Here is a 26990-nt window from a genome sequence, read left to right as displayed (position 1 = left end):
TCATGTGCTAAATGCATCACGGTTAGTGTACGGACTGAGGTTAAGACTATACATATCCTCACAGTATATTTAAGTAATGACCTTGAAACTGTGCAGAATGATAAAAATTAATGTTAATAAAAATTACTTTCATTATAGTGTAACCCAATATAGACATATTAAACAAAACATTGATTTAAAACTAGCAAATGCAGATTTGATTAATATTTTAGGTTATTTTACAAAACATTTTTACTGTGTTTAATCACTGTATGAGGACCTCATGTAATTTACTGATTAAAATAGGCTAATTAGATTATCTAAACTAAAATGGGATATTGGATATTGAATATATTACAGCATGTTTAAATTATCTTTTTATATGAAGATAATATCATAATAATATAAAGCACCTCATTAATAAAACCTCATTAATATAAAGAAAAAATTTAATAATTTCAAATAAAAAACAAAACAAAGAGAACAGTCCTTGAGGCTTAAGGGATCCTACTTGGTGCCCCCGGCCTTCCAAACGTAAGATTTGTTTTAGTAACAAACTTTACAACAAATACTGGTAAATATTACTCTAAATGTAAGTACTAATAATGAAAGTTCCAATAAGAACATTAATAGGTATGAACATATCAATATATTGTCACAAAGACAAATTCCTTGTTTGTGTAAGCATACTTGGCAATAAAGCTGATTCTGATTCTGATATAATTAATATACATATAACATATTAACATATTACTAACCTATATAGTGCAACAGTGCCCTTCCACTTTTTCAGCCATCTGGGTTCCAGAAGTATTTTTCCCATTTATTTCTTCCATAGATTTTTCATAAAATCCTCCATTTAAGAGTTATAAAGTATGAACCAAACTAGGGATGGGTATTCATCAATAATTTGGTATTGAAATATTTAAGCAAAAAAAACCTGAATATACGAATATTCTATTATTTAAATTAAGGTAATTAATGAGAAATGAATGAGACATAAAAAAAACATGTTTTAATTATAATCAAAACAAGCGTATATCATGTCCTATATTTTTATATTTATATTTAAAAAAGCAATGCATGAAAACACAAAAAGGATAGACTGAAAGCATTTGAGCTTTCGCAAAGTGAAGAAAAAGAAACCGCTAATGACTGATGCAGTTAATGTACAGGACGAGTATAAACACTCTGCATATAATAGTTATCATGTTTATATTGTATCTCATGTCATTTTTTTGTTGAGAAAAACAAGCATATCCACGTGCTCTGTAAACTATACTCATTTATACACACCAGTATATATTATGGGATGTCCCTTACCTCAGCTAGCAAAGTCTTTCTCGGATGCCATGTTTGTTGTTTACAGAAGCGTTGCGGGGATTACGTTGCTACAGGGACGCTGCTTTCTGATGAGCTGCTCATATATGAGAGTAAATTGTACACCGCTTATCCATTACATTTAAACAGGAGCCCAGCTTTCTCACAGTAAGCCACATTATCACAATAACCCACTTATCTGGTGTACATCTGAACGTATTGACAACTGTTTGCTCATCAATTGTGATCAACTTGTGTCCACACTCAACAGTGCCACCCATTCTGTTATAACTGCCAGCTTTAGTTTGTGTGTTCAGGATTTAACATGCATCTCACGGTATATGGACAGCAAAGCACAACTTTGCAAAAATCTAATAGTATTTTTATTATTCTAATAATTATTGCAGAACAAATATTCAAATATTCGCAGGGATGGATTATGACGTGTAAAGGCCCTGTGGCCAATTATCTCCAAGGGCCCCCCTCCACCCAAAAGTAGTGGGGGGGGGGTCGTTGTTCATGCCCAAAAGGGTTTTCAAGTGGGGGAGATCACCAAACTAGATTGCGTAGCCTTAAAGCCCAGGGCACCCCTGGGCAGTCAAGGGCCCCTGTGCACTGGACCCATTGGCCCGGTCGGTAATTCGTCACTGGCTCCGAGGTGAATTGCAACATTACAGACTTTGTTTTAAGGCAAAAAGTATTTACATTTCTGACAAAAAGACAAAGTTACAAGGCTTTGTACTTACTACTTTTTATGAGGGCACAAACTACAATCCAGTGAAGCATTGCAATTGACGTAAACTAATATAAAATTATGGAAATATATAAAACTATTAATTTTAGGTTGTTAATTATAAGTATACAGTAAAAACTGTATATTTTACATTTATTGTGAAATTTTACAAAATACACAAACAAGTTTGAGAGTGCAGGTAGATTTGCAGTGCATTATTGGAGTAGGCGGTAGCTCTGAGACATGTTTCACAGGCTTTGCTGTCTGCAGTTCTCTGATTGGTGAAGCTTTCTCTGTTGGACCATGGGTAATGTAGTTGCTCAACAGGAATTCCGCTATTGAAGATGATCTTTAAACAATGAAGTTAAAATAATGCAGACTGACAGCTTCAGTGGTAGCACATACCATTGTTGAATGACCTTGGTGCCTACAGTAGGTCTGTCTTTAAAGTTTTATAAGTTAGGGTTGAAAATCTGTTTGTCCATGGAAGAAATGAATGGGATTTTTACTTCTGGAACCAACCTGTTGTGTCCTATTACATAACATTTTACCAGTGCAGTTTAGTAAGACAGAGGCAAGTTAATATTGGTTACATTTAAAACGCACATTCAGGAGTGTTGTTTTGTGAAAAAAGTGTTTGTAGAGTTGAAGGTTAGTTTTTCTTTGACAGTTTAATTGAGATGAAAGTGAATCACTAAAAGGTGTGTCATGTGGAACTGAAAAAAGTGGGTCTGCTGTGCTCACACTATCTGTTCCAACACTGAGGGATGAGGACAGAGGAATGTTTAGACATGGACAGATGGGCGTCATTTTTGCCTGGAAAACATGAATAAAATATTAATGCTATTATAAAATAATATGCATGAAATTAACTTGAATGACTTGAATAAGGTGTAGATAGAGATGGAAAGACAGTGTGGCATTGCCATGGTTTTGTTATTGAAGTAGCACATATAAACTTTTGTAAATTAACGAAAGCCCCACACCACTTGTTAAGTTCTGCTTAATAACATGCGATCAACAGTATGTGCTGGTTTTGGAAACGGGTGTTACTTCATTGTAAAATAATGTTCAACTTTAGTTAAAGGAATATTGTGGGTTTTATACAAGTTAAGCTCAATTGACAGAATATGTGGAATAATATTGACAACCACAAAAAAATATTTTGACATGTCCCTCCTTTTGTTTAAAAAAGCAAAAATCTGGGTTAAAGTGAGGCAATTAGGCCCCATTTCCACCTCGTATTAAGATGCGTCTCGGGTGTTCCGATCACATGTGGTCAGATTAGACACATTGCTGTTTACACCTGGCTGCTTAATGTGTCTTCTGTGACCACTTGTGTTCAGATTTGGAGGGGAGGGTCTCTGTTTCATGACAACATCAATCACTACGTCAGTGTGTTACTGCATGGTATTAAAGCGCAACAAAGTCAGAAAAGACAAAGAAAGTGCTATAAAAACAAATGGGACGCTGTTTCTCACAGATAATGCTGAAATTTTATCTAAGCACAAATGAAACATGTTAAATAGAATTATCTGTTATTTTAGTGGATTACCTTTATTAAAGGAGCTTCAGGTGTTTGTGCTTGTCATCTTTGTTACTATCAAAGCTCTCGTGAAGGTGTATTTATCCGCTTTTTTTAAATTTTCCGATTGGACTGTTATTTCCTTTAAAAAGCCACTATTAAATGGCAAAAATGTTTTAGCGCAGCGGTTGATTGACAGGTGAGGGGTGGTGCTTTACTGCTGCCAGGACACATACAGGACAGATTAGCATTTACACCTCAAATGTGATGCGTTCACATGCATTTTTGACCACATTCGTATGTGGTTTCCGTGATCCAATCACAAAACGTTTTAGATCTGGTTTAGACCTGTATTTAGGGCTGACTTACAGTGAAAGTGAATGGGGCTAATCTGTAACTGTTAAAGTACTCTTATGTGACCCAATAACACTTTTAATATATAAACTAACAATCACAATCAGCAGTCCATGGTTAACTCTGTACTACATTATTCAACGGCTAAATTGACTTAGGTTGCTATAGTCCTGGAGATCAAATATTATCCGTATCCTTCTTTGGGTATTAGAGGAGTTTAACAAGAGCATGCTTGAGGGAGAATAATTATTTTAAAGGATCTCATACAAATGAACACAACTGAATTAAACCACTGACGCTAGACATGTTTCAGTAGAGCTGGCATAGTTATATCTGAAACTCATCAGGGAGATGGCATTGTTATATAACTGTTTTTTAACACTCACCTTGGTGGTACTGACCAAAATGGAGCAACGTACAGAAATGACATTTTGTGTCACAGATTTGTGCATGTGATCAACAGACTGACCTCATAACCATGACTAAGTTGGCACAGTGAAGAGTGTCTTCCCTTTTAACCGCAGACCACATCCTGTAAGACCACTTGACTGTGCTGTCTCATGGGTTGTTGGCTTGACAACACATTAAACAAATATGGATTCAAGTTGTTAGTTAGTAGTAAATGCTTTAAAAGTATGGCTCATTGTTAGTTCATGCTGTTATCTAACGAATAAAACATTTTTGTAAAGCATGAGTGTTTTTTTTTCTTGCTATGGTATTACACAATATGTGTCAACACTGTCTGAACACTTTTTTAGGAACAGGTCTTCTGCTGTTGTTGTCCATCCGCCTCAAAGTTTGACATGTTGTTCATTCTGAGATGCTATTCTGCTCACTACAATTGTACAGATTAGTTATCTGAGTTACCGTAGCCTTTTTGTCAGCACGAACCAGTCTGGCCATTCTCTCTTGACCTCTCTCATCAACAAGGTTTTTCCATCCATTGAGCTGCCACTCAATGGATGTTTTTTGTTTTTGGCACCATCTGAGTAAACTCTAGAGACTGTTGTGTATGAAAATCCCAGGATATCAGCAGTTACAGAAATACTCAAACCAGCCTGTCTGGCACCAACAATCATGCCACAGTCCAAATCACTGAGATTACATTTTTCCCCATTCTGATGGTTGATTTGAAAATTAACTGAAGCTCCTGACCCGTAATTGCTTGATTTTATGAATTGCACTGCTGCCACACGATTGGCTGATTACATAATAGCATGAATAAGTAGGTGTACAAGTGTTCCTTAGAAAAGTGCTCAGTGAGTGTATATAACGTGTACTGTCATGTAGTAAATATTGACAAATCTAGCATTCAGCTGCGATGAAAGGGATAGTTTACTCAAAAATGAAATTCTGTTCCATTTACTTCTCTTCCTCAGGAGCCCAATCTCACCCTGTACACAGACCTGCCCGACCTCCCAGAATGCTTTCAGCTGTCAGTATTGCCCTGGGCTCCCTGTATCTACCTGTGGGTGACTTCCCCTTTCTATATCCTCTACCTCAAGAAGATCAACAGAGGCTACATCACGATGTCTATATTAAACAGAATCAAAACGGTAAGAGATTTTAAGCAGTGAAAGTCTCTTTTGCATGGGTGTCTTCATGGTTAAACTCCCTTGTCATCTCTTTTAATGTTTGTTTATGTCTGTGTGCAGGTTCTGGGTTTGATATTGTGGATAGTTTGCTGGACAGATCTTTTTTCTGCATTTCATGAGATGAACCAGGGTCACTCTAATCCCCCAGTATATTTTGTAACTCCATTAATAGTTGGCATGACAATGGTAAGTGAGAAGAGCATCCACCTGTGTGTGTGTGTGTGTGTGTGTATGTGTGTGATTGAATGTATCTGTCTCTAAGGCTTTTACTATGAGAAATCAAGTTGTCCAAAAGGAGCATTTATTGAAACCAAGCTGCAAAAACGACAAATTTTGTATTTCCGCAACTTTGTGTTATACTGTACATGCATTTCAAGGCAACTTTATTAGAAAAATAATCATACGTATGTATGATATGACCACTTTTATAGTGTTTGACAAGAACACAGATAAAATAATACTTTAAAAGTATAAAATACTTTATCATAGTATAAAATTACTTCGTTCCTAGTCCTTTTTTTGACGTTCATTGTGAGCTATCTGTGCCCAGAAGGATTGTAGATCTCTATGCTTTTTTGCATTTTTTAAAGAGTGCTCTCTCTCTCTCTCATTTTTTCCAGTTGTTAGCCACCTTCCTGATCCAGTTTGAGAGGCTGAGAGGAGTGCAGTCATCTGGTGTGCTCTTCATATTTTGGACAATCTCAGTGCTGTGTGCCATTGTGCCTTTTCGCTCCAAAATCATGCATGCCAATCAAGAGGTCTGTGCCAAGCCATCCAATTGGCAATTAATGCTCTTAGTAGGGCTGTCAATTTAATGTGTTAATGTAGTATAATTAATCTTAAAATTACTCGTATGTAAATTTGATAGTAAGGAATATACCTATGATTTTTTTGTGTACAAGGCAGAACAAAATATGTAAGGAGCCGTTCACACAGGAAGCATTCTTTTATTCAAAAACTACTAGATGGAGTGCAACTGAATGGAAACGAATCTCTAGACATTTTTTAACTTTACACACCTTCTTACAACGTAACATTCATGTTGCAATCAGATAGTCCTCACGCCATTGGTTGAGTAACATTGTTGGGGTGTTTCTAAGCGGATCGCAGAGACAGTGTTTACAATTTTCGAGGAAATTAAACTATGAATAGCTTTCTTATTGTTACATCAGTTTTACCTTGAATGAATCTCTTATAAATAAGCTAGGACTTATGTTCTAATGTTGTAAGAAGAATGCTAGCTTGCTAAATGCATGCTAATTGGAAACAGTATGCTTTGATGGCATAGTAATCGCTCAATGAACAAGGCAATATAGAACATTATTATCTTGTACCTGTCCTCAACCTAACCTCAAACTCCACTATTCACCATAATGGTAACCCCCAAACCTCAAACATAACGGAAACTCTTCTAAATAACACAACAAAACATAAAAAACTAACAAGTCTACCCCCTTTTTATTCATCTTGTACAAAGACTCATTATATAACACTTAATTTGAACATTTAGTCATGCTGGGAACTAGTAATCCCCTGCCCAGTTTCAGTTAATCAAACTAAAAATATTCATGTTGACCCATCACAAATAGATTAAGTAAAGCTTGAAAAAAAGAGGAACAAGGAATGCACAATAGCTTACATAAATTTTATTGCAAACTAAAGCTTTTTGGAGAAGACTCTGCATCTACGCTCCCATTGCAAATTTCTTGCAAAGTTCAATTGGATTTAAGTTCCTGTACATTTAAAGAGACAAGTTCATTAAACTCAAAACAAGAAAACAATCAATGTTACTTAAAAGGTGTCAGGAGAAAGTTTTAAATACTCATAAAGGTTAGTTTATTTGAAAATTTTACATGAAATTCTTTCCCCTACTCAATACAATGAATGACTTAGAACATTAGGGTTTACAGTGAGGCATTGTCTCCACCCACGTGACTTTTTGCCAGTATTTTTCAGTGACCCACAAAGATTATTGAGATCGTAATGAACACAAGGGAGGTGTGAGAGACACTGTCTCCCTCTGAAATTGTATCCGCTGGTGTTGCTGTTTGACAGAATTACTTACTTAATTCTTATATAAGAATTACTTACTTATAATTACTGTTATACGCAATATTTGTGGTCACATCTCATAATATTTTATTTGTTTAAATTATGCACAGTCGTTTAATTTTCTTACCTACATTTTTGAGGTGGCACTGCCTTCCTTGCCTCCTCAAAGAAATCTGATATCTAGTATATTTTACATAATGGGATTCAGTGGAATAATGACTTTTTCAGGGCTCAAAGGCTTTTTCATGTGCTGTGTAGAGATGTTATGATTAGTTGATAAAGCAGCATTCTCTGTATTTCAGAATGGGGTCAAAGACAAGCTGAGGTTTACAACGTTCTACATTTATTTTGGACTCACCCTGCTTGAACTCATCCTGTCATGCTTCAATGAAAAGCCGCCTCTTTTCTCCAGTGTTGTTACAGATCCTGTAAGTGTGCATGTGTGGGCAGTGCCTTGTACGAAGTCTCAAAGGCCAACAAAATTACAAGACAGGCCAGCAAGTTATCAAAGATTTAATAGCCATAAACCTTATTTGATAATTGATTTCCTAGAACACCTCAAAGGTCATTGAAAAGTCAGCAAACTGAAGTGCCTGTGGGGTTTTCACTGGTATTTTTTATTGTTTTTTCAGAATGCATGTCCAGAAACAACTGCTGGATTCCTCTCAAAAATGACCTTTTGGTGGTTTACAACGTGAGTGTCACACTGGGTGTTTGTGTTGGGTTCGAGTCCATCTTAGTCGAGTATGATTCTTTAAACAGTGGAGTCCGAGTCTTTAAACTGTGGAGTCCGAGTCAAGTCCAAGTCTTTAAACAGTCGAGTCTGAGTCAAGTCCGAGTCTTTAAACAGTGGAGTCTGAGTCAAGTCCGAGTCTTTAAACAGTCGAGTCCGAGTCAAGTCTGAGTCTTTAAATAATCGAGTCCGAGTCAAGTCTGAGTCTGTAAACAGTCGACTCCGAGTCAAGTCCGAGTCTTTAAATAATCAAGTCCGAGTCTTTAAATAATCAAGTCCGAGTCTTTAAACAATGAAGTCCGAGTCAAGTCCGAGTCTTTAAACAATCGAGTCCGAGTCAAGTCAGAGTCTTTAAACAATCGAGTCCGAGTCAAGTCAGAGCCTTTAAATAATCAAGTCCGAGTCTTTAAACAATGAAGTCCGAGTCAAGTCCGAGTCTTTAAATAATCAAGTCCGAGTCTTTAAACAATGAAGTCCGAGTCAAGTCCGAGTCTTTAAACAATCGAGTCCGAGTCAAGTCAGAGTCTTTAAACAATCGAGTCCGAGTCAAGTCAGAGCCTTTAAACAATCGAGTCCGAGTCAAGTCAGAGTCTTTAAATAATCCAGTCCGAGTCAAGTCAGAGTCTTTAAACAGTCGAGTCCGAGTCAAGTCAGAGTCTTTAAATAATCCAGTCCGAGTCAAGTCAGAGTCTTTAAACAATCGAGTCCGAGTCAAGTCTGAGTCTTTAAACAATAGAGTCTGAGTCTTTAAAAAATCGAGTCCGAGTTGAGTCAAAAGGGGCCGAGTCGGACTCAAGACCAAATCCATAACAGGCCGAGTCCGAGTCGAGTCTGAATGAATCTGTTCATGAATCTGAATTAAAATTGTAACCACAAACTCAACATGAATATTTTAAGCTTATTTTAACTTTCACAACTAAGAAAACACAATTGTCAATATAAATGTAACAAAAACACCTCTATATTTTATGATTAGTATCCTGCTGAACAGACTTCAGATTGGTTTCAGAATGACAGCATATGCTTTAGGTGTATGAAGACAAAACTGTCCTTTAACACAATTCTTATTGCGTTCTGATGACATTTCAATTATTTGTTGCTTTTCCCCTCCACTGAAACATAGACTAAAGAAAGTGAAAGCTACTTTAGTAATTAAAACCAATATTATTGTTATTATTGTTTCAAATAGATTTTCTTCTCTGCAAGCGATATTTGAGAAAATAGCGAGAAGGACAATGAAGAGATTTAATTTAAGAAGAAAAAAATCAGTCACTCTACCAAAAACCAGGACTGTCCTGTGTAATAAACCGGGACGTCTGGTCACCCAATCTATAATTAAATTATAAACAAAACATTTTGCTGCCCAAAATAACATTGTATGTTTTATTGTGGAAAAAAATGTCAAATATAACATTTTAAGCAGCTCGTCAATGCATTTAAAATAGAAACTCAATAAATAGGTGCTGTTTATATGTTTAGAGTTGCTGTCTGCTTTGGCAATAAAAAGAATGTCCCCCCGACTATTTAAAAAGTTACACAGTTAATTAATCAAGGACCAGTTTAAGTTGACAACACTGCGTGGACCACAAGAGACTACTGATGCCTAAAGACTTAATATCCCAATATTAATAATATTTTTCTGAATTTTTATTTATATATGTTGTTTTAGTAAACTGTGAGAGACATGATGTGCGTGACTTGACTTAATGAAGTTCTTAACCACGACGAAACCGCAATGCGAGCACCATCTTGGCTGCACAAACGCCGTGTTCGATTTTACCAGTTGTAAGATCCCATGCCATGCGGAACTGCCTTGTAGTTTCTAGTACATTGGCTACATACCTGTCTTTATGTGTTCATGGTGCCTGCCACCTCGGTAATCGGTGTTATACAGCGGTCATAGTCACATTAAAACATATTGGTTGACTGAGTGTGCTGCTCTGCAACTAAACTCTAAATAAAATAAAAATAAACTCTGGCAACGTCTACGACCAGGGGGTGCTACAACAGCTTGCAGACAGAGTGGCCATTTATTTCTGTTTTTATATTTTTATTTATTTATTTTGTTCATGGAGTCCCAAAAGGCTCGAGTCCGAGTCGAGTCCAAGTCTGGGTAAAAATGCATCTGAGTCTGTGACTAGTCCAAGTCCATTCAAATTGGACTCGTGACTCAGACTCGAGTCTGAGTCCGAGCTCGAGTACCACAACTCTACTGGGTGTTTTATATTGCTTTTGGGCAGTCAGAAACAATTTTTTTTTCAATTAGAAAATATAAAAAAAATAGCTCATGTTAAATTTTGGTCCATTCGACACCTAAACAAGACATTTAAAGGAATAGTATTCCCAGTAATGGAAATTCTGTTATTATTTACTCAAGAATTTCACCCATGTGAATTTCTTTCTTCTGTAGATTACATAAGGAGGCATTGAACAGAAAAGGAGATGTTAGGCAGTATGACAGCCTCAGTCACCATTCACTTTCATTGTATAGAAAAAAGCTGCAATGAAAGTGAATGGTTACTGTGTTATTCTGACTAACATCTCCTTCTTTGTAAAGCTCTGGACTATATGATGCCTCATTAATACCATTGCTAATATCTGAGACAGATATTTTGTTTGTGTTCTACAGCTTGGCTATCAAAGGCTACAAATCCCCACTAGAGAATAAAGACCTGTGGTCCCTTAACAAGCATGACAGTTCAGCGATGGTGGTCCCCAGTCTGCTCAATGAATGGGATGTGGAAAAATCCAAAGCACAGAGGTATGTGCTAATACAATCTGCATATGAATGTACAGTATATGCTGCGTATTAAGTTCTCATATTTATAAAGCTCCAGGCCATGCATTTGAGTAAACCAGGTAATTGTTACAGTTAACATGAAATCCAATTTTACCCATATTTACCTTTTTAATACTTGTTTCTGGATTTATTGAACTGGACTTTGGCTGGACCAAATAACTTAAAACAATGCCTTTGAAACAACTTTCCTTTTCAACTGATATCATCTAGACTGCATGGATGGGGAAATTAATGTTAACCAATAGTCATAAAGCTATTTATGCATTGTATTTGATACAGTTGTTGGTAATGTTGCCAATTGTCAACACACACATTTTAATGCTTGTTAATGTAGGAAAGATTACAGCAATAATAGTAAACAACAAATTATTTGAAAATGTTGTACCATTGGCAGATGTCGGGTTGCTCTTGAGGGTATTTTTGACTAAAATTATTTTAATGTAAGTAACTTACATTTTTTTCTCTCCAAAATATCAGTTTGGGTAAGGATTAAAATAGAGATATGTAGAGTTTGATGTAATATGCAGTCTCTGGTCATTCAAAGAGTGGAAGGCTTTTGAGTCAAGTCTTGATTTAGCCTAATTTCACCACTTATTCTACTCTTGAATTTTCAATGAGGTAGAGTGCTGAGCATCAAGAAAGTAAAAGCAATGAAGAACATGCTCTCCCTTCAGATCTCACTCACTTTATCATGTTCATTTTTAAGGTTATCCAACACTGCAAGTGTTGCCACAGGATGCCGAGGTGAAAAATGAACTCTTTGTGAAACCTTGCTCAGCCAAGTTAGTTGTTTGGCTTGTTCTTTGACACTGTGGCACTTAGGTTTTTTCTGTTAACCACTTATTTTCAACAGGGAAATGTCATTTGTAAACTCAGAATATAATTATTTCGGACCCACTTTTTAATGAGTTGTCTTTAACTACTATGTACTTAAGCATTTGTTACAACGTAATTATTATAAACTTACATGTTGTTGAATTCCACTAACATTTTAGGTACCTGCATTTAACAGTATCTGTATTTACACTGTTAACCTTACCCTGAACCCTAACCCTAACTCTACCTTAATCCTTAACCCTAAACCTGTCTGTATCTCAAGCTCAATTGCAGCAAATGTGAATCTTGTGAGAATTTTGCAGAACAACATGTAGTGACATAATTAGTACATTGTATTGTATGTATTTTAATGTTAGCAAATACTAGTAAAAGACCTAATGTAAAATGTGACCATAATTTCTTCCTGAATTTATGACTTTACAGCGAACAGAGCATGAAGGAGCAGGCTACGTTTATAAAAGCAGGCACAGGTGCTGAGACCAACCATTTGGGCAGCAGTCCTGAGGAGGTGGAAGTTCTAATGTCCAAACAAAAAGAGTCCCAGAAGCCCTCCTTACTGTGGGCCCTGATTAGAGCCTTTGGCCCCTACTTCCTCATCGGCTCCGCTTTCAAACTGCTGCAGGATCTCATTACCTTCGTAAATCCTCAGCTGCTCAGGTGAGGCCTAAGGCTTTATTACTCACTGACAGGGAGGAACACTATAGCTCAGTTATCATTTTATGATAGGGAAGTTTGCGATAATGTACGTGGAGTGGCAATGTGTCATAATTGCCAGGAAAGAGGTCAGGAAATAACAGGTGACATTTCATTACTCTTATCTACTGGTTCAGGGGTTTATAACAGGATGAGGGCTACGTTGAGCTGACTTTTTCTTCAATTTTTGTACTAAATTATTCAAGGTAAATATTAATATAATGTTAACAAATCAAGTAAAAACAATGGCTTGTGGCCTTCAAACATTTTTCAATTCATTAAACATTGCTTACCATTTTAAAGTAATTATTCAGGTAAATATAAATAACAAAATAAAACAAAGAGCAGTGAATAAATTTCTCTTTCTTGGCAGTATTGTTCTTTGATTAATATAAATTATTCTTGACTATTAAATGCATGACATAACTGGACGTTGGAGGAAAATGTTCTCTCATTCCATTATCGGAATTATGTGGAATGATGTTTTCCATAGAAAGCTGGTAAATCGTTTGCATAAGTTTTGCTGTAGTCACCCTTCGGGCACCATATATCCTTACCCAAGTTTACATGGCAAATTGTTTCATGCAAATATGTTGCTCGGTAGTGCTTTGTCACCATTTCAAATGCAGATGCTTTTTGAATAGCTTATAAAGATGCTACATGTAAATATAAACCACATTGCATTAAACAAACAATATTTTGAATACACTAATACAGTATCATCAAAATGCACGTAACAGTTCTGTCAAAAAAGTGATTTACATTTACATTTACGCATTTGGCAGACGCTTTTATCCAAAGCGACTTACAGTGCACTTATTACAGGGACAATCCCCCCGGAGCAACCTGGAGTTAAGTGCCTTGCTCAAGGACACAATGGTGGTGGCCGTGGGGATCGAACCAGCGACCTTCTGATTAACAGTTATGTGCTTTAGCCCACTACGCCACCACCACCGATTTAACTCTCAATCTCTTTTGCAGGATGTTGATTAGCTTCACCAATCAGCCGGGTGTTCCATCATGGTGGGGGTACGCACTGGCCTTCCTGATGTTTGGCAGTTCCCTCCTGCAGACCCTCATTTTGCATCAGCACTTTCAGTACTGCTTTGTCACAGGCATGAGACTGCGCACTGGAATCGTAGGGGCCATCTACAGGAAGGTACATACTCAAATAGACATAGTAAACCCTATAAATTGTTGAGAAGACCAGCTTAGACTTGGCCAGTTTTCTGGCTGGTTTATGCTGGTTAGTGGTGATCTTTCTTGATGAAAAGTAAAGCTATCTTGTTCATGTCAGCATAGTCTTTTTGTTGAGCTGGTTGACCAAACGTTTTTATTTTTAAGCTAGTTAAAAAATAATCTGACCCTTGCTAAATAAAGTGACGTGCACTATTCAAATCAAACTGTCAGTTAACGGGAACATCTGCCTTGACTCATGCATCTTGAAACATCTTTTACATCGGTGGAAAATTTACCATCAGATGTTTATCTAGTATACCTAAATGTTTTCTGAACCCATTTTATATTATGTGTCTTTAACTACTATGTACTTAATCATTTGATACAATGTACTTACTATATGCATACTTGTTGTTGCATTGTACTTACATTTAAAGTACTTGCGTTTATTTACATCAGTAGTTACACTGTTAACCTTACCCCTAAACCTAACCCAACCCTTATCCTAAACCCCTAACCCCTACCCCTGATCATAAACCTACACATTCCTCAACCTCAGTAGTAGTCAATTCAATTCAATTTTGTGAGAATTTTGCAGAACAACATAAATACATTGTATTGTATTGTATTTATTTATTTAAATGTTAGTTAATAGTAGTTAAAGACACCTTATATAAAGTGTGATTCCCTTACCCTGCCCTTAAACCTACCTGCACCTCAACCTCAGTAGCAGCAAATGTGAATCTTGTTAGAATTTTATAGTACATCATGTAGTTACGCAATAAGTTCATTGTGTTGTATATATTTTAATGTTAGTACATAGTAGTTAAAGACACCTCACATAAAGTGGGAACATTAAGGGTTTAGATTAGGGTTGGGGGTTAGGTTGGGTTAGGTTAGGGTTTAGGGTAAGGGTTTGGGGTTGGGTTATGTTTAGGATTAAGGTTAACAGTGTAACTACAGATGTATTAAAAGCAGGTTTAAATGTAAGTACAATGCAACAACACATATGTACATAATAAGTACATTGCATCAAATGATTAGGTACATAGTAGTTAAATAATGTAAAGTGAAACCAAAATACTATATATGCTGGTGATCAGCTATGCTGGCTATTTCAACATGAGTATTACACTGTTTAATGGGCGTGTGTGTGAAAGTGCAGTCAGCCACTGTAGTGAAAAAAAAAAAAGAGAAGCTAAATACTGATACTTGAGCTTATATCAATGTTACCTTGCTCTCGATTTTGTTATTACTGTTATGCTATATTGTTGTGGCTGTAAGAAACAAGAGTTACATTTTACAATATAAACATAAAACCTTTTGCTGACTGTTAATAAAATAAGATATTAAGGCAGTAGTACTTCAAATTAAATACACTGCAAAGATACGTTTACTTGAGAAGCAAAATGACATAATATATTAAGTCTTGTTTTCAGAGAAATCTTACAAAAAGAACTTGAAGAGGTGACGTTTATGCTTTAATCTATTTGCCAAACGGATAAGAAAAACAAGCTTGCTGGTAATTCATGGTTATATTATTATCATAAACAATTGTGCTCAAATTTATTATTTTATGAATGTTTAGATATGTCTGATTGAAAACAAGACAAAAATACTGAACTAGAATATTTCTTATTTTTCTTATTTTTTTTGCAGTGTGCCACTGTTCATGAATATGGTACACTTTCGCATCCCATTACTTTTTATTAAACTATTAAGAGGTAAAAATCTCATTTTTGGATGTAAGAACTATGTATAAGATATGCTAGATAAACATAAAAAGGGAGTAGCTAGTTTTAAACACATTAAATAAACCCCTCTGTAAAATATACATTTTGGCCTGCCCACTTAAGAGGTCTTGACCTTCTCGACTGTATCCAACAGTTAAATACATATAACGTCATAGTTTTGACATAATCTGTTGAATTGTTTATAGTAAATACAAATATTTAATTATTAATTACATTTGACCTCATTTCACTGACCATTTGTTAAAATAGAATAAAACACGAATGAAAGTTTCAGGCCCTATTTTGGACCTACAACACTTAAAAAGATGCTCATTCTATGTTTGAAGGTAAGAACAGCCACATGTACCCATGAGCTATAGATATTAACAGTCATCAGCATGACTTGTTGTTTTATAGAAGTTAAACTGCATGAGTCACAGGAACAGTTGGCATTGACTTCAGCCACCGGGAGCCATGTGGCCTTTATTCTAAATGACAGAAAGGTAAATGTAGTAGAGATTTTGGTTGTTTTAGGTGTGGTACTGTAGGTGTGTCGGCCTGTTCACACGCGGATGTGCACGTTTACCCAGAACTGTGCAATACTTCAATTCAGCTTCAGTGTTCACTCATTTAAGTGTATGTTGCTGGCAATGTTCCCTAAACTGAAAAAGCAAACAATCTGTTGTGTCACAGGATATTACATTGCAAAAAACTGTGGGAAACACTTTACAATAAGTTGTTTACATTAGTTAACAACATTAACATTAACTAACAATGAACAATACTTTTACAGCATTTATCATTCATGGTTAACGTTAATTTCATCATATAATAATACATGTTTTAAATCAAAAGTTGTATATGTTAACATTAGTTAATGCATTATGAACTAACAATGAACAATTGTATTTTTATTAACCAACATTAACAAAGATTAATAAATACTCTAAAACAATGTTAGTTCATGATACCTAATGCATTAACTAATGTTAATAAATGGAACCTTAATGTAAATTGTTACCAAACATTATAATATATCAATATCAACTGAGTTGTCACCCTATTTAACTCCATATGACCGTTACAAAAATGGTGGAACTACAGTATTGTACCATGATGGTACTACCATGGGATTTTGATACATTCTGTAGCATCCTGAATGATTACTATACTTGTGTAACATGGTCTTTAGATGGCTTTCCACACTGTAAAATCGAAATCGATGAGTTTACTTAGGTTTTTTTTATGGCAATCAGTTTGCATGCTTTTTCTAAGTAAATGTACTGTACTTATTTGGCTCAAGTAAACTGAACTTTTTCAATATAACTTAAACTATTTATAGTACAAGGGAAATTACTGGAATCTCAGTTAGTCATATGACAGATTGGATTCTCCCCAATACTTCTTAGTCCATGTAAATCAGCATTTTTTAAAAGTACAATTGAGGAAAGACTTATGACTTAAATTTAACAGGCTCCAAGTTCACCAGAGGTAACACTAATCACCCTAATGGTGACTTCACACAAATCACAACTATCAGCCAATTACAACAAAACAACAACAATAGTCATAAGAATTAAAACTATATACATTTTTAAATAACACTTCTTATTTTTTTAGTTCACTTGTTTTGATCAAACATATAGTACGTAATTTATTAAAGTGCAAGGGCTTATGGGTACACAACTGCAATTTTGTACTTGATAATTTTGAGTTAGAAGTACTCTAAGCTAATTTTATAGAATGTATATACAGTATTTGAGTTATGATTCCAAAATGTGACATTTCAAGTACTGTTTAATTAGGACCACTTCAATGTTTTTATTAATGAAAAGGTTTAGAGAGTAATGGTAACTTAATTAAAACTAGTAAGATTAGTAAAAATAAGCTTGAGTCATTATTCTTCATTTATAATAATAACAGTTGACTCCCATTATAAGAATGATAGTTTATAAGAGATAACTATTAGTATTACAGTGTAAGGTACTTTAAATTTTTTTTTTTACATGTCCATCAAAACATGGTAGAAATTTGTATTTTTACAGTTTATTTATGTGACTTACAAAGGGACATGTGGGGATTTGCATTGCTGTATAATATGCTAAATTGTACCCTAAATACTATGTTGGATCATGGAAAACAACATGCTTGATGCTTTCAATCAATGTTTGCAGTCACTAGTTATCACAAATGAGGCCAAACGCTCCTCTACGGTGGGAGAAGTGGTCAATCTGATGTCTGTGGATGCTCAGTCCTTTATGGATCTCACCACCTTCCTGAACATGCTGTGGTCTGCTCCACTACAGATCTTTCTAGCTCTCTTCTTCCTCTGGCAGGTAAACTGTCATATATTTGACTAAATATATTTTTGTTGTAAAGATATTCATTCACTCATAATGTTTCTTTTAAAGCAGTGGTTCTCAACTGGTGGTTCATGACACAAAAATAGGAAAAACAAGGCTGAATGGAACTACTCATGCAACTGTGCATAGTTTGGAGAAAACACTTTCCATATCTTTTGTTGTTGGCATCCAATCAAACCAAATCAGGCAAATGCCAACAAAGACAGGTTGTGTGACATGCCCTCTTCATCCAAAATCCTTGAACAAACACATAGTATATTAAAAGTGGCAAAGATAAACATAGTTTGTGCCAACTACAATATCTGTTTTGTGCTATGAAGTATTGGTCAACAAGAGAGCAGGAAACATAAAAATTCCGACGTTCTGAAATCAAAATTGAGAATTGTATTATTCAGCCCGTGTCGCAGCTCTATCTGTTTAAGAGACAAGTAGCTGTGAAAGCTAGTTTATTATTCTGTTGCTCGTTTTATCTCTTGTCTTCAGAATCTGGGTCCATCGGTGCTGGCTGGTGTAGCTGTGATGGTTCTGCTGATTCCATTTAATGCTTTCATTGCCATGAAGACCAGAACATTCCAGGTCAACTCTCCTCTCTTATGCATATTTTCATCTGTGTCTGTCTCTTAGGCCAACAAACAGATGCTCTCACACTTCTCAATAATTCCTTCTGGTCTGTGGTTTTCACAACTCCGTTTCAGAAGCTGTTTCAGGAACTAAACAGTCTAGCATATTTTTGAGTAGCTTCTAGCAAACCAAGACTTACCGCAAAATTTGCCTAAAGACATAAAATTCAAATAACTTGTGAGCAATGCTAAACTACCCAAACTCTGTTTAGCAGTTATGTAGACCATCAAGTAGCGGTGGTAGAAAAATGAGCTGTGTCCAAAATCAAGGGCCTCGCTGCCTAGCCAGTCAATGTCTTAACATGCAACTCAACAGGCATAGTATCTTTCTAAGAAAACTGGTTTAAGGCACAATAGCATCATGTCTAATGATCTAGCACAAATTCAAGTAAGCTTTAGAGAAATCCAGGAATATATCCAATGCTTGTTTATTTGAAGAAAAGTAGACAGGATGTGATGTAAACACGCCACTTTGATGCCCTCCATATACTGTCTGCTAAGGCAACATTTTGCAGGTTTTGAACTTGACATTCACTAAAGGTCATCATCTGATGTCAACTGTCTGTACTCTGCACAGGTGGAGCAAATGAAACATAAAGATGACCGCATCAAGCTGATGAATGAGATTCTCAATGGCATAAAGGTGTTGAAGCTCTATGCCTGGGAGATATCGTTCAAAGAGAAGATCCTTCAGATTCGCCAGAAAGAACTCAACGTGCTGCGCAAGGCTGCTCACCTCAGCGCGCTCTCCACCATGGCCTGGATCAGTGCTCCATTCCTGGTAATGTATCTTTCATTCTGTTATCTCTTACTGTGTGGTTTTATGAGTTTGAATAAAATGCAAAATGGTTTCTAAATCTTTGAAATGCCAAATGTTGGTGGTAGACCCTTATCTAATTGGCCTCATGTTGGCAGCTCATGTTTTAAAATGAATTAGTCACCTGTATCCGACAGATGAGTAACAGGAAGTTAAAACTGTTTTCGCAGAAAGACTTTTTGTTTTTAAGTGAGTTATGTTAGTTTTTACTAAATGAAGTTCACTCAAAAATATTTACTCACCATCATGTTGCTCCAAGCTTATATCCTATTATCTAATTTTTTTCCCTTAACACACACACACACACACACACACACACACACACACACATAAAAAAACACACATTTCCGAAAATGAAAAAAACTATAAAAACACCACAAAAGTGGTGCATACAACTTGTGTGCTTTATTCCTTGTCTTCTGAAGCCATTCGATAGATATTTTTAGAAACCAAAATTTTAGTCGTTATTCACTGAAGCTCTCCAATCAAATATGGTGTTGTAAGATGTGTTGCATGGGATTTGACATTTACATTAATGACGTTTGGTCACAAAACAAGACAACCAATGACGTTTGATGTCCCTGACGTCCAACCTGCACCACAGTGGCCATATGTGATTTAAGAGCTTTGGCGGAGGGGAAGATTTTCAGTAAAAAACTTCAATTTCGGTGTGTTCGTCACACAAAACTATCGTTTGGCTTCAGAAGACTTTGAATGTAGCACACAAGCCGTATGGATTACATACTTTTATGGTACTTTTTGCAGCTTTACAGACATTAACATTGAATGGAAAAGAGTTGTGTACAGATTTTTCAAAATTCTTCTTTTGTATTCCACGGATGAAGTATTCTTAAGGATTCTTTCTCTTTGATGTGTCTGCAGGTAGCCTTGACAACATTTGCTGTATTTGTGAATGTGGATAAAGAGAACGTCTTGGATGCAGAGAAGGCATTCGTGTCTTTGTCTTTGTTCAACATTTTAAGATTCCCCCTGAATATGCTCCCACAAGTCATAAGCAGCATTGTACAAGTGAGCATTCAAGTCCTCTTTTTCTCAAAAAGAACATTCCAGTTATATACAATTTAAAGGTGCACTCAAAAGTGTTTTATTTTCAGCTCGCTGGCTCTTATTCATCCAAGCGTTCTTGAACAATGTACTGACACATGTTGCCGTGAAAGGATTAAGTGCATATTAGAAACTGGTGCTTCAAATCTTGTCCATTCATCTGTTTTAGTCTCTGGCTCATACTACTCCCATCAGTAAAATTGAATGACTGTAATAGAAATGCAACCCAGTATCTTGCGCAACCCAGAACAGTAATCCCACCTAAAAAAATCTGATTTAGACAATTTTACACATAAAATAATAACACTTTGAATGAATATTTCTTAACAAATTTAACAACATTTGAGCTTCACTTTTATTTATTTAACCCTTTGATAGCCCCGTACTTATGTACAATTTTTATGTTTTATTAGTTTGAAGAGGCTTTTAGACACTTAGAGAATATATATCTCAGGTTTACTCCCTGAGATATATATTGTCAAATCAGAAAATAAGAAAAAAAAAAAATTTAGTTTAAGTTTTTTTCTGGGTTTCTTAGGCAGAGAGTCTCAGAATTGATCGTAATCTATATCACAAAAAAAATGTTGTGTCGAGTTATGAGCCCTTAATCTGGGTTATGCCACTGAACATGTCATCTTTAAAAACACCTTCAGAGCTTAAAGGGTTAACCAAGAAAATGCTCCTTACACAAGACTTTTGTTCAAATGCAAGACCATCATTCATCTCTAATATTAAGACACAAAATACTTTGAGAAGGTTTGTCTATGTGGGGGATTCATACAGGTTTGATCATGAAATTGTTTAAATGATTACGCAATATATACCACATTCATTTACCGGAATACAATCATCAATTCATGCAGTGTGTAACGTGTCCTCCCACTTAATGTTGCATAGTATATTCCCTAATCATTCATCTGCTCAACGCAAAGGCCAGCGTGTCTCTGAAGCGCATCCAGAATTTCCTGGGTCACGATGAACTGGATCCAGACAGTGTCGACAGAAGAAACAATGCTTCAGGTTTGAAAGAGGGCTCATTCACCTTTCTACACTAACATGCTAAAGCAAGCTGCCTGACAGGTTTAACTTTCTGTTCTTGTAGGAGTGATGTTTGTGCAAAATCATTGTGCATCTGTTTTCAGCGACTGCTGTCTGCAAGTTTCAGTTGTTTCACAATGAGTCATGACTTTACTCCTGCTTTAACTGGCTCATTGTTTCTCTCTCTTCAGAACATGCAGTGACAGTAGTGAATGGGAAATTCGCATGGGCCAAGCAAGACCAAGCCACTCTTGAGAAGTAAGAACATTCACACAACACTGTCATGTGTATTAAATAGGGCTATCGATTTAACGCGTTAATTCAGTGTGATTAATTTTATTAAAATAACAGGTTAAAAAGAATTTACGCAATTAACGCAATGCCCCCGGACCGTAATAAGGAAGAATCCTGAGAAATGCAAGCTTGTAGTTCCACCCTTTTACTTCAGAGGGCAGTAAATGGAAGCGCAGCGTAGTTCTAGCGGGAAGACTAGCAGCTGTTATAATAATAACTTTATTCTTATATAGCGCCTTTAAAGCAGCTTCTCAAGGCGCTTTACATAATAAAACAAGCAAAACAAAAATACATCACAGAAAAAAAAAAAAAAAAAAAAAAAAAGATAAAATACAATAAAATAAAAGTCAAATAAAAGCTAGCCTAAAAAAATGCGTTTTCAATAAAGATTTGAAATCTTTATTGAAAGATTTCAAATCATAACATGTTCATCATAACAACATTAGCTGGGTAATTCCTAGCCAATCGCATGTAAGCCATTGCTTTATAAGTCTGCTCACAATCTATCACATTGCTGTTTCAGTGTGCTAACACAGCAACCTCCACCACCCCACCACCACAAGTTGAGCCCTGTCCCGCACGGGGGTAGGCTCCTCGCCCCTGCCTCCTATGTCCGGCAGGACATGACAGTTCCGGGTACAACTCCCTCGGACCGCCGGACGGGGCCTACACCAAAGAGAGAGACATTACTTCCTGTTTTACATTTATCAAATAAATGGCATCTTAAACTTCACTCAAGCCTGCGTGTCTTCCCGATAGAAGTGAAACTTCAGCTGTGCGGCCAACGCGTAGTTTATACAGTGAACAAAAAAAACCTTCAGCAGACAGCACAACACAAACATACATTACGTTCTTGTGTTCAAAACACTTAATGGAGCGCAAATTCGAACTAAGGGATCTCAAGATGTAAAATATCCCAAACACAAATGCCCTTATAACAAAAATGTTCTCTTGATCAGTGTTGGGGAAGTTACTTTTGAAACTGTAGTTTGTCAAACTACAAGCTACTCATAAACTTCGGTCAAGCTTTTAAATAATTGGTTTACTACCCTACAAGTTACTTACAAAAAGTAGCTACTGTAACCACATTGAAGCTATATATGGCGGCGATACTTTTTTAAATATATAGTGACGAACAGCAACATCTACCTAAACATTCAGCCATAAAAAGAAGACATGACATGTTGTGCTGGGATTTCTGTGGAATCGAGTGAATCGATGAATCAGAACCACTTCATCTACATGAACTGTCGATCGAACAAACAAACTGATTTATTATTGGTATCGTTATTAATATTGCCATTGCTATGACTAGGAATGAAAATGTGCTATACAAATAAAATTGAATTGAATAAAAATGAATTAGACTTCCCAATGCTTCATAGGAAAGAGGGGACATTATAGGACAGTGTGTTTAATTATTACTTCAGTTGATTCAGATTTAAATCTACATATGCAAAGAAGATGACATAAAAACAGCAATGTTGCAATTTGTCATGCTACACCACCACTCGTTGGAAAACGTAGTTTGTTACTGTTAAACAGCTGAGCTATTCTACTGTTACTAATTCTTTCTGTTTAAAAGTTTAGCAAAATAAATAAATACAATTACAACTGAGTTACTCCCCAGGACTACTATTGATCAGCTGTCAGTAAATACTGTAAATTATGGACAGAGATTATGCAGTGATAATAACTTAGCATCTGTTGGCAGCATTAATGTGATGGTGCCCCAGGGAACTTTGCTGGCAGTGGTGGGACATGTTGGCTGTGGGAAGACCTCTCTTGTGTCAGCACTGCTTGGAGAAATGGAGAAGCTTGAGGGGCAGATCTCCATACGGGTGTGTAGCATCACCCAGATGACTTTTGATTATTTTGAATGATTCATCAAGAGTACACTCATAGCATATTGTTTCTCTCTTGCTTTAGGGCTCTGTGGCTTATGTACCACAGCAAGCTTGGATCCAAAATGCCACTTTAAGAGATAACATCCTTTTTGGCAAACCCTATGTGGAGCAGAAGTACCGCTGTGTGCTGGAGGCCTGTGCCCTCACCCCTGACCTGGAAATGCTTCCTGGTGGTGACCAAACAGAGATAGGGGAGAAGGTACCATTTATTTAAAAGAGGAGAGCCCAAGGCTAGTTGTCACTAGTAACTAGATCTCAGTAACTATGAGATTAAGGTCTAATTTTACCCTTGTTTGACCACGCGTGCATATGCGTGGACATTGTATTTTGGCTTTGCTATAAGCAATAAATAATTTCATTTCATTTAATCCAACTGATCTCAGCTCAGGACAGTCTGGGCTGTCAGTAAAGGGTTCAACATTTGACGCACAGAGTCATGTTACAAAACAACATGGCACTGTAGGCCAAAACAATGGTTTGATATTTGTGTACATGACATTTTCCATTTTTGTTGTGTTTCATAATTATTTTACTGTTTAAATTTAGCTGAAAACCCCAGGCTGTTTAAAGGCAGGTTCCATTGTGACAACTCACCACATACAGTGTAGTGAAACGTATCTATTTTCCTGTGCAATAATGGTGGAAATGTTTTATAGCACACCATGAGAAATATTCACAGAAGTAAAAAGTGTGACAATTAGCCCTGGTCTCCCCTAAATTATTTTTGAACACGTTTTACATGCTATATTAACTGATTTTAGTGCAGGTTTTGGATTATGTCTATCTGTGACTTTTTGCAGGGAATTAATCTATCTGGTGGCCAGAGACAAAGAGTGAGTCTAGCCAGAGCAATTTACAGTGAAACAGATGTCTACCTCCTGGATGACCCTCTGTCTGCTGTGGACGCTCATGTTGCCAAACATATTTTTGACAAGGTTGTTGGGCCTGATGGAGTCCTCAAGGGCAAGGTATTTGCATGAGTCATTTACACCTCTATAGCCTATTGTCTGAGAATAATTTGGGTGGGTAACGCACAGCAACAAATAAAACCACAGTGTTTTCATATTGTTCACAATCATACATGGATCAGGAAATTAGCAAATTACACTTAATTGTGTTATGTCACATTATGTTTGGATACCAAAACTTTCTGAGAACGGATAGATGGCACTTCTCAGGAAATGGTGCCATTTGTGTAATATGTGTGCCATGATTTGCCTAACTGATATAATTAATAGGATACTGAACTTAATTTTTCTGTATATATATTATATTATATTTCAGTAATATAAGTCAGAAGTGTAATTGGAACATCAGCCAATTTGCATGTCCTCATTCATCACTAGTTTACATTTTTATACATTATACAGAATAGAAAATACACTGATCAGCCACAATATTGAAACCACCTGCCTAATATTGTGTAGGTCCCCCTAGTGCCCCTCAATTGTAGTGAGAAGAATATCAACTCATTGCAATTCTGAGATGCGGGTTGGTGCTGTTTTGGCGGCACGAGGGGGACCTAAACAATATTAGGCAGGTGGTTTAATGTTGTTGCTGATCGGTGTATCACACTTCCATGATCCATTCTAAAATACTTTAAAATGTGTTTGCCTTTGCACTTTCAATTGAACCCTATCACTTTTAGAGCCATTTTCCTCTTTAAAATGTACTCTTTGATCTTTCTGACATTGCCGTTACAATCCTTACTTTAGGTCTGAGGTGGGAAAATATGAGCTCTTGAAAGTTCAGCAGTAATCTCTTTAAATCAAAATGTTTTAAAAAAGTCTAGAATAAGCATAAATTATACCAATCTTCCATGTACATTAGAGATGTCATCAGTTCACAAACCCTTTACAATGACCCTGATATAGCATGCCCTCACTATCTGTTATAATCATCTGAATTAGCAGGCCATGGGTAAACCAGTGTGCTTTTTCCCCTACAGACACGGATATTGGTGACCCACGGGATCAGCTTCCTGCCTCAGGTGGATAACATTCTTGTGCTGGTGGATGGTAGGGTGTCGGAGATGGGCTCCTACCAGGACCTGCTCAAACAAAATGGGGCTTTTGCTGAGTTCCTCAGGAACTACTCTCTTGAGGATATCATCGAAGATGATGAAGTCACCGGTGAATAACAGTGTTACTCTTAAATTGGAAAAGAGAATTAGGCATTGAGAATGAAAATGCTCATAGTCTGTTAACACTGAATTGTTACTGTGTTACTGACAAATCAGCATCCTATGCATTTTATAATTATTTCTATAAGATTGGCTTTTTATTTGTTAATTTGTATTTTTTGCTTGTTTTCCTGTTGCTCTTACATATATTCTTATCATCTTGACTCCTAATCTCCCGCCCTCCTCCCCCCTTTTCACAGTTACCCTGGTTGATGACGAAGAAGAGGATTTTCCTGAAGATGCACTTAGTAACCACACTGATATGGTGGATAATGAACCTGTTGTCAATGAGGCCCGCAGAAAATTCATGAGGTACACATGTATTTTTAATGCCTTTTCCTGTGCCAGTTGCATTGACTGTGACTTCTGCCTTTATGAGCACCTTTGTCAATGACAGAAATTTGGCTCTTGGCAACCACTTTGCCTGCTTTTATATTTGTATGACTTACTGTTATACAATACACTTTACATTTTATCTGTGCATTCTAAAACACTTAAAGGTGCATTATGTAACAATTTTCATGTAATATTCTCCATTTATTTTTGCCAATGTGTGAACGGTTTGTAATGCCATTAAAAAATTAGCTATTCCCGGACTTCCTAGGTTGCCTATTAAAGCCTGTGGACTGATTTTCATGCGAAGGGAGCGGCCGCTTTTGCCAGGAAAATCTAAAGGATGTGACGTTTATGCGTGCTCCCGAGAGCCTTGCCTCATTAATAGCTTCACTTCCGCGTCAACAGACAGTCGGCAACACTAGGTTTCGTTATCTTAGAGATGGAATCCAGCAAACGTCCGGCTCCCAGCACAACACCGAGTCCTACAAAAACTCAGAGTAAGCCAAAAAAACATTTATCTACTGACTCCCGTCTTGCTAAGTGGGAATGTGATCGTGATTGAGCGAAAACTAGAGTAAGCATCAGCAGGGCATTTGATTCCTGGAGGGACCTTCGTTTGGTTTTGGGGATCAAAACCGACACTGAATTGGTGTTCTTCTTATTGGACAGGTAAACTTACATAACTGCAAAGCATGTGAAATATAGTGCCATAAGGATTGATCTGTGTAAATTTAGCTAAACTACAATAACAAATGAAATGAATGCTAGACAATGTTCAAGATAATGCAAAAAGCTCCATTCATTAGTGTGACGTAACTTGGTTATATAGAAAATA

At 36.4% G+C, this 26990-nt stretch overlaps 1 protein-coding gene across 1 annotated transcript in view; it reads left to right on the top strand.

The window, feature by feature from the left end:
* The window catches only part of LOC127626562 (ATP-binding cassette sub-family C member 3-like), a 73578-nt gene that overhangs the window by 21377 nt on the left and 25211 nt on the right, over positions 1-26990 (top strand). Inside the window, exons 2-20 of the mRNA XM_052102444.1 lie at positions 5291-5467; positions 5567-5692; positions 6127-6264; positions 7861-7986; positions 8191-8252; positions 10921-11052; positions 12352-12585; positions 13603-13780; positions 17708-17869; positions 18380-18472; positions 19094-19297; positions 20216-20362; positions 21331-21418; positions 21628-21694; positions 23445-23571; positions 23660-23836; positions 24438-24605; positions 25586-25769; positions 26020-26131. Coding sequence (XP_051958404.1) covers positions 5291-5467; positions 5567-5692; positions 6127-6264; positions 7861-7986; positions 8191-8252; positions 10921-11052; positions 12352-12585; positions 13603-13780; positions 17708-17869; positions 18380-18472; positions 19094-19297; positions 20216-20362; positions 21331-21418; positions 21628-21694; positions 23445-23571; positions 23660-23836; positions 24438-24605; positions 25586-25769; positions 26020-26131 — 2702 coding nt within the window. The remainder of the gene's footprint in view (positions 1-5290; positions 5468-5566; positions 5693-6126; positions 6265-7860; positions 7987-8190; positions 8253-10920; positions 11053-12351; positions 12586-13602; positions 13781-17707; positions 17870-18379; positions 18473-19093; positions 19298-20215; positions 20363-21330; positions 21419-21627; positions 21695-23444; positions 23572-23659; positions 23837-24437; positions 24606-25585; positions 25770-26019; positions 26132-26990) is intronic.

This window comes from Xyrauchen texanus, chromosome 33 (assembly GCF_025860055.1).
Source record: "Xyrauchen texanus isolate HMW12.3.18 chromosome 33, RBS_HiC_50CHRs, whole genome shotgun sequence".
NCBI lineage: Eukaryota > Metazoa > Chordata > Actinopteri > Cypriniformes > Catostomidae > Xyrauchen > Xyrauchen texanus.
The sequence above is the reverse complement of the archived record's forward strand: the minus strand, read 5'-3'. Positions and strand labels throughout refer to the sequence as shown.